This window comes from Prunus persica, chromosome G1 (genome assembly GCF_000346465.2).
Source record: "Prunus persica cultivar Lovell chromosome G1, Prunus_persica_NCBIv2, whole genome shotgun sequence".
Classification (NCBI taxonomy): Eukaryota; Viridiplantae; Streptophyta; class Magnoliopsida; order Rosales; family Rosaceae; genus Prunus; species Prunus persica.
The window spans coordinates 33,568,093-33,576,651 of NC_034009.1; the positions used below are offsets into that span (position 1 = coordinate 33,568,093).

At 38.3% G+C, this 8,559-nt stretch overlaps 3 protein-coding genes across 4 annotated transcripts; 1 reads left to right on the forward strand and 2 right to left on the reverse strand.

The window, feature by feature from the left end:
• LOC18788756 (WEB family protein At1g75720) lies at window positions 161-2,201 on the forward strand. 2 transcript variants are annotated; one of them, XM_020561810.1, is made up of 2 exons: window positions 161-863; window positions 1,324-2,201. In XM_020561810.1, the coding sequence occupies exons 1-2, from the start codon at window positions 693-695 to the stop codon at window positions 1,840-1,842; spliced, it is 690 nt and encodes a 229-aa protein (XP_020417399.1). In that variant the 5' UTR covers window positions 161-692; the 3' UTR covers window positions 1,843-2,201. The 2 variants fall into 2 exon arrangements, with proteins under 2 accessions (XP_020417399.1, XP_007226726.1); XM_007226664.2 differs by having other exon boundaries at window positions 164-863; window positions 1,318-2,201.
• Window positions 2,488-3,519, reverse strand: LOC18793073. Its single transcript, XM_020555443.1, has one exon. It carries the CDS (start codon window positions 3,208-3,210, stop codon window positions 2,737-2,739), a length of 474 nt encoding a protein of 157 aa, XP_020411032.1. The 5' UTR covers window positions 3,211-3,519; the 3' UTR covers window positions 2,488-2,736.
• LOC18788424 lies at window positions 6,332-8,559 on the reverse strand. Its single transcript, XM_007226405.2, has 3 exons — window positions 8,379-8,559; window positions 8,165-8,265; window positions 6,332-7,261 (listed from the first exon to the last, which is right to left on the reverse strand). The coding sequence occupies exons 1-3, from the start codon at window positions 8,435-8,437 to the stop codon at window positions 6,609-6,611; spliced, it is 813 nt and encodes a 270-aa protein (XP_007226467.2). The 5' UTR covers window positions 8,438-8,559; the 3' UTR covers window positions 6,332-6,608.

The window sequence follows — 8,559 nt, forward strand, 5'->3', positions numbered from 1 at the left end:
ATTTTCTGGTATTTTGAATGTTTCACCATTCTCTGCCTTTTGCTTTATATATATAGATATATATATGTGTGTGTTGTGGTTGTTCTTTCTCTCTCTCTCCCTCTACATGGATAAATGTGTAGTTGGTAGGCCCACCAGTCATGTGCGTTATTGCGAGTTTCGGGCCAGCCCAAGTTTGAGGCCAGTTTGTGGGCTGGATTTGAGTCTGGGTTAGATTTGACCATAAGCAAGAGTGCAGGAGAAGACCCATAATTATGAAAAAAGGTAATTGGAATTGGTTGGTGTTGGGTATTGGCAAAGAGTCCCTCTCTTTTGCCCCAGTCCACGAGAAGAAACCAAATAAAATACAAGAGAAGCGAAGAAGTGACCAACTGCTGCCACCCACCGCCTTCCTTTCACTTTCACAATCACATTCACAATATTAACAGAATTCTAGTGAAGTGGACGCGAAGAAACGAAGCTCCCCCCTGTCCCCCCTGCCCCATCTATAACCGCCCTCTCTCTCTCTGTCTCACTTGTAAAGAAGTGTAACCAGCCAGCCACCCCATCTCTCTCTCTCTCTCTCTCTCTCTCTCTCTCTCTCTCTGTTTTCAAGACTAAGTAAATTGGGCATTCTGGTTGGGGCCTTGATTGATTCTAGTAGTAGCTAGCAAGCAGTATAATATTTGTGAAAGTTTTATTAAGGAAGGAAGATGGAGAATAACAATGAAACAGCAGCAGCAGGAGTGCAAGTGCAAGGTGTGAGGAGGATGAAGAGGGCGGAGATTGATACACGGCAACCATTCCGATCTGTCAAAGAAGCTGTTTCATTGTTCGGTGAAAAGTTTCTTGCAGGGGAACTCTATGCCACCCAGCTCAAACAGGTACTTATCATCATCATATTCATAATTACCTTAATCACTACTTACTTAATTACTACTTGGGTTGCGATTAAAGGTTACATCTCTTAACTTTAATCTTCCCATCTACACAAAATGAAAATGTAGTTTGATCTTCTCATATATGCTTTGCTTGTGGCTGAGTACAAATTAAGTTGCCCCTGTTTATGTGACTGAGCTGTGGTTATGCTGTTAAATATTTAAAATAAAGAATGTTAAATCATCACTAGGCTTAATTCCTTAACGGTCGGCTTTATTAGGGAGGGAATCTGGAGCTAATCTTCTTGGCTTTCAAATGAAGAGATGCTATAGAAAAATAAAGAAATGTTAATTTTGGCTTTGTTGAGAGGAGAGGAGAGGAGGGGTCACAAGCAAGCAAGCAAGCAAGCATCCAGAATATAATTGTACTAAATAATTGATTTTCTTGTATTCTTGAAAGATGCAGAATGGAGCACATGAAAATGGGCATCGGCATGGCCCTGCATCCAGAATTGGAAGCGTGACAGCGGAGCTAGAGGAGACAAAACAAAGCCTCCAAAAAGCCAGAGAAGAAAGCGAGCTCATGGAAAATTGCCTTTCATCTCTAAAACAGGAGCTTGAACGGACAAAGCGAGAGCTCCATCAGTTGAAGGAAAGGGAATATGAGAAACAGTTTGTAGAAGCGGAGATCATCGAAGACGTTAGGAATATAGTTGAAGACTCAGACTCAACCAAATTTGAAATGAAAACACAAACATCTGATGAGGAAGAAGGAAGCTTTGAGTTTCAAAACAAAAGATATGTGACATTTGCAAATCCACCTTCCCTTGCGCAAGTAAAGATCGCACAAGGTTTAGGTGTTGATGAAAAATTGCAAAGACACCCTTCTCTTTCTCTCAAGAAGAAGAAAAACAAGCCATTCATTCCTCTAATAGCCGGGATGTTTTCTAAGAAGAAAGGAGGCCCACAAGTAGCCTATCCTTGATCCTTGATGACTTATCATCAGCCCTGCTGCATTTCTACATCACACAAACATACATCTTCATCTTGGTTCCAATCCAATAATACTGCCGCTTGCATGCCAACTCTTTTTTTCCCCTCCCCCTTTGTGTAATTGTATTTTGTATGTCTCACTTCTATCTTATATATGTATGCAAGTCTTGCCAGTAAATTAGTTTGCTCGGGATAATAAGAAATTGTAACACTTGAAGAAGAGAGTCTTTGAATGAAGTACCCAATAAATTAGTGTGCCTGATCTCATTAAGGCTTAAGCCGTTGTTCTTGTTTCTTTTTTTTTTCTTTTATTAATTTAATTGAGGGTAGATGTTTTACTTTGGGCCTTAATGCAATGCGTATTGATAATAATGGGCTATTTAAATAGAGTCCAACATTCGACAACAAATACAACAATCCAGTAACATTGACACTGACAACAAATATAAGGCCTCATAAAACGTAAATTGTGATAAGAAAGAGAGTTCTAAGTGCCAATTTTCAAGTTAATTTGCTTTTCATGAAAGCTTGTTCAAAATTCGACCCAGCTTCAGAGGAAATAAATCATTCAAACAGAAGGAATGCATGCATTCACAAATAAATAAATAGTCATATCGAAGGATGTTTTAATCTTCTCAACAATGTATATGTACATGATAAATAAGGCATAATGTAAGAGACAACAACAGCAAAACAGATAAAATAGTTTGAACAGGAGGATCGAGACCAACAGGGAATGCATAGTTGCACCAAGTACATGCTTAATGTGCTTGAAGTTGAAACCAAAACAAGATCACGAATTAATAAGAAAAAAGACAGTGAGGCAAAACATAAGTACATAAGTACATGAGCATGTGCATGCGAAAAGAAACATTTATATCAAAGTTCAAACCATAACGCTGGATTGTGGATCAAAATCCAACATGTCCTCTTGGGTAGACGAGGAGGACTTATTAAAGAACTCGATGCAGTCAGCGATGGCCTCGTTATAATGCGAATGAGATGAATAATAGGAACTGCATGAAGTCTTTGGGGGCTCAAAGAACCTGTCACAGCTGGTGCTGTTCCTTTGCCTGGGGGTGCTGCTCGTGGCTCCTGAGGAAGATGAAGAAGACGCGGTAGCTGATCGAGATGGGATAGAAAATAAGAGTCTCATTATTATCTTCCGGAAGCGGTTGAAGAGTTTCATGGCAGACAAGTTCAATTTGGGAGGTTGATGATGATGATGATCAAATTGGTGGTGGTGATGGAATTGTTGATGATCACCTACTTGTATAATAAAGGAGGAGCTGTGGTCTCTCTCTCTTGGCTGCATTGTATTCTCTGTTTTCGTCCTCTCCGGGAAATGGAATGCTATCATGGGTGTGTGTGTGTCGTCTATCTTATAAATTTAAAATGGGGGAAGGGTGTGATTTTCCAGGGCATGACTTTTATTCTATTTGGGAGACTAATTAAAACTCTCAAGGATGTTGGCATTTGTCCATGTGCTCAAATCATTTGCATGGCCTTCACTTGTCCTCACCCAAAAAAAAGGCTTTCTTAGTTAGTTGAAGAACATTTTCCATATCTAACTTGTTCATGATTCTTTGCAAAAGTCATTAATTGGGTTCAACACAAAGTATTAGGGTAGTAATTAAGTGAGTAATTGTGAAGTTAATTTTGGAGTTGGATTAAAGATCCAATTATATATGATGGTACGTAAGTGGATGCTTAATTGGTTTGGTTGTACTTAACTTATATCCAAAGCCTAAGATAGAGCTAGCTAATGTGAAATTATGAGAAACCCCCAAAATGATTATTTGACCCATGGAGATGGAGATTGGTCATTAGTCAGAGAAATGCCAAAAATTACCATTCATTTTTCTGGCAGCCTTAGGTACCCTGCTTGGCTGAGGAAAGCTTAACCTAATGATTGCCCTTTGCATTAGTCAATTCAACACAACCAAAACTGAAGATGCGAATCAATATATATATATATATATATATATACAGATAGCTCAAGTTCATATCGAGGTGGTCCATACATACCCTATCATCAACTCAAGTATTTCTCTAGAAATTAATATAATGTAACTCACTCTCCCCCGTTAAATTTATAACATCGCATCTCGACAGTAGCAATACAAAATGGTCCTGGAAAACTTGAAAGAAGCCAAGTCATTTGTTTATGGTAAAACAAAAATGGGTACTAGAAAAAGATGATGAGCTTGTGAAGAGATTTAGACGATCTTAATTATTTATTTATATTAATATCAAAAGTGGAGGGTCAGTCAGGCATGTTCTAATGATTTTTGTAGGACATCATAATTGTGTCTTGGTACTTTCTTCCTTAAAGTAAAGAAAATGTATTAATCATGAGGTAAGCACCTGTCTCAACAACTTATTAACCAGACTTCACTAGACTAGGTGAAGTCATCCCATCCCATGTTTAACAAAAATCAGTTCCAAATTCTCTGTCATAATTGTGCTCTTCATTGTTAAAGAAAACAAATTGCAAGATGGAAATGTTTTCTTCTTTTTTGGGCCCAGCCTGGTCATAAATAAGTCATTTCTTTATTGACCACCTTAATTGCTTATGATGTGATTCTCCTTTTTTTCTTCTTTATTGGATGTTCATTCATACCTTGCAACCAAATCATCATATTTTGTGATTTCTTGTTCATGAACAGAACCTTTTTCTTCTTCTTTTTCTTCTTCTTCTGGGACTCATAATAATACCTTCAACCTCTGATGGATTGATGGAATTTCTGAATCTCTATTTTATTTTTAAGGTTAATTTCAATTTAGTATTCTGAATTCTCACTCTTAAGGCATGTTTGTTTATACACTCTTAAATTTAACAATCATGTATGTACCTTAATTTTTTTAATTTTTTGCAATATAATTATGATGTTAACATCATTGTCAAAATTTACGTTAATTGCCTATGTGACATACATGTGTTCCTCCTGTTCACTTCTTTCAATGTCAATTGAAGCGTATTTTTGGACAATTGGTGGTGTCTTCCCACCCAAACTTGCAGAAAATGTGTTATAGTTTCTTAATAACAATACTAGCAGATAAAAAGGGAATGGCCTTTGGGCCTGACCCAATCAAAGGATCAAAATTAATTATGCGATCCAGTCGATGTGGCACGGAAGAAGTTAAGTTAATGACTTGACAGGTTCGGCCCCAATCAATGGGCTCACATTGACAAAGGAAACCTACTTACATCTCACGTGGACTTCATCATCAATGAGTGGTTTTTTGGTCGTACATCGATGGACATGGAGTGTAATGGCTGGCTAGTATAAAAGACAAATAACCAGTTGGGGTGTGTGTGTGTCTAAGTGTCTTGTCTATAATTCGAAAGTTACGTTAAACTAATTATAAGTAGAAGTGCAGAGCGACCTCCATTTGTCAATGCATGCTTTGCTAGCCTAACTAGCTACTGTTTAATTTAATTTAATTTATCAATTTAGTTACCAGACAGAGAGAGCGCCCGCCCCACGCTAGGATTCTTGTTTGTGTAATAAGCCTCAATAAGATTCTTGTTAGTAAGTTTAAGTAAGATTAGTTGCGCTGTCAAAGCTAGCAGGAGCCTTAATTAGAATTTTACACTAGAGCATGGGCCACTGGCTGACCTGCACTACGCTTCTATTAGCATGTTTTTACGTGCAAGATTGTCAGTAATCTCAACGGGGATTATGTATTAAACATGATTTTTGGAAAACCTAGCTGCTTCTTCCTTTCCCTCTCTACTTATTTACACTATCTTCCATAACTAGTGCAATAATCCATCACTACGCTGAATCCCTGATGCAATAAATTAAACTGTTAGGGTTTTTTTCACAGTATTCTGACACTAGAAACAATGACGCATGTGCACGCAATTATATATCATCTGTCAACTTGGTGAGTTTTTTTTCTTTTCTTCGGGTTCTAAGGTCATAATGTACTCGCAGTAATTCGGAGATTATCTCACGTGGCCCCTGTTAATCTTGGCTTAGTGGGGGCACAAATCTGTGCTTATAGAGATAGATAACCGCCTAAGAATCTAACTAGTTTATTGTTTCACTTTCTAGCTGCTGAATTATTATGAAGAAAAATGACAAACAAATTGTATGAAAGAGGAAATCTCTCTACGTACGCTTGCCTCTGATCTGCAGCTAGCTAGGCTAGCTTGCCTAAATATTGGTTGTGGGGCTTGTGGCACTGGCTTTCATATGCTTGAATATGACCTCTCATCAAAACATGACTTAAGGAGACCCACCATGAATGATGAAATAAAGAGTTATAAGTTTAGACAGTGAAAGGCGTCCACTGAAGATGATGACAGATCAATGCCTGCCTCTTAAAACTTGCAGTTGCTTTGTCTCTTACTCTACTTCTACTGGATACATATATATACCGTCTTCATCGGTCACATGAATGTTCATCGTTTTCATCACTGGTCTGAAAGAAGATTAAAAAGAAGAAGACAGACAGCTTCCGGACACTCATTTTTAATTAAATTATAGCTTGCCCAAATGATAAAACAGTTTAATATTAATTTAACAAAAACACTTGCAGTCGAGTAGTTGAACTAAACCCATTAAACAAACATAGAAGAAACACAACAAAAAAAAAAAAAAAAGTAGGCCTCACTAGCATTACCATGTGAAAATGATAGAGAATATCATCTATATACACCAACACATAAATCAACCCGAAAATTAGACAAGTCAGTTAACATAATGAAGAGGAACGCCAAATAGGGTTTAAAAACGACGACGTTAATCACGACTCTAGAGCCTTGTAAATGACTACGAAGCATGGGAGGATGGCCCTCGGATTATAAACCACCAGCTCCTCGAGATTTGAATATATTCCGACGAATCCGGCTACAGAATCGTAGGAGCCAGGAGCCGACAAGGACGACAACGCATCCTCCTCCGTCGGCGCATCGTCCGCAATGCGCCTAACCCTGCCAGCAATGACACGGCACACCAACATGGCCCTACGCCCGTCCATACAGCTCAAGGAGTCGTGGGCCCTACCGCTGCTGGCAGTGGTCCGCACTCCCTTGCCCCCTTCCCCTCCTGCTTTGCCTTGGAAGCCATGCCTGATGATCGTGCACACTCCGCAGCCAGGTACGGAGCCGCACAAGCTGGATGAGCCACGTGCGCCGAGCGTGCACGAGATGCTGGCGCAGTGGAACCGCAACAGCTCGTTCCCGTCCGCTGCGCACCTGGGGTTCTTTCGTGTGGTGCCCAGCGCACGGTTCTTCACGGCATCCCGGCAGTCCTCGAACCGTTGGATGGTGCGCTGAGTGTTGTGAACCTTTAGTATCCGTTCGATCTTGCAGATGGGAATGTCTTTCTTCTGCCAGCTTGATTTGAATATTATCTCCACAATGTTTCGGCCGGAATCTTCAACTCCCAGCTCCGATACTGCGCGAATACAAAATTAAGATAATATTACTTTTTAATCTACCTTTATTTTCTTATAAATTATAATGGAATCTTTGTTTAATTAAAACTAATTTATAGAATTTTGTAAAAGACCCAATTAATGAAAATATAGGTAGCGTCAGGATGGTTGAGTTTTAACGTCAGAAAAGTGGGGCAGTCTTTCTTCCCGAATTAAGACAGGCCACCTTACATATCAGAGTGTCATTTATTCGGTCATGCATGGACAGCTGTAGGTTTGTACTCATGAAGTTGACTACCATTATGAGGTGCAATCAATCGTTATGGTAAATTTACAAATCTATCAATTGTTTTTATATCAAAATTGTTGGAGCTAAGTATTCAGACCTATAAAAAGATTTTAAGCTATAAACTCTATTGAAAACGTTTTAGGCCTCATTTTATAACTATTTTAATTTTAATTTTTTTTAAATTTTAATTTTTGGTGTTAGAATATGGAGAAAAATGAGAGTAAAAATAAGAGTAATGATGAAATTGAGAGATAGGATGAGATCATGAGAAGGAGGAGTAAAAAAAGTGAAAACAATTTCAAATAGATTTTAGTTTTTAGTTTTTGTTTTTGTTTTCACTTTTGTTACACCTTCCTCTCATCCTCTCCTCTCATCTTCCCTCTGATTTTCACTTTCATTCTCCCTTTTTTTCCTTTATACTATAGCGCAAAAAAATAAAAAATAAAAAATAAAAACTAAACGGCCCTTAGCTATTAACAAAAATGTCTAATGGTATAATAGAAATTTGGTAATGATGAAACAGTAAAAGAAATATAAAGAAAATTCAGCATCATGAAATGAATAATAAAAAGATTATTATTAAGAGGTAGCATAGCATATATATTAATTAGCATGTATGGTATACAGTAGTTACCAGCATGGCGAATTGCTTGGTGATGTTCCAAACTATCCATCTTGGGGAAGATCTCTCCGCACTGAGAGCAAACACAAACACTAGACCTCGGAATTGGGTACCTGAATATTTATAAATTTACTTCTCCATATTAATTTCTAGATATATAAATTGGGTACCTGAAATGTAACGAGCATATTATATGTTGGAGATAAATAAAATTAAAAATGTATACCTGCTAGGGTCAACGATCATGTGGCACTCATAACAGCCAGAGAGCTTCCTGAATTGCATTCCTCTGGAGGAGGAGGAGGCGGACGTAGTATTATAAGCAGCACCAGTCCCAGTAGCGTTGGATCTAGAGGAGGAAGACCGAGTTGATGACCGAGTCACATGTTTCCGACCCAGTAACCCAG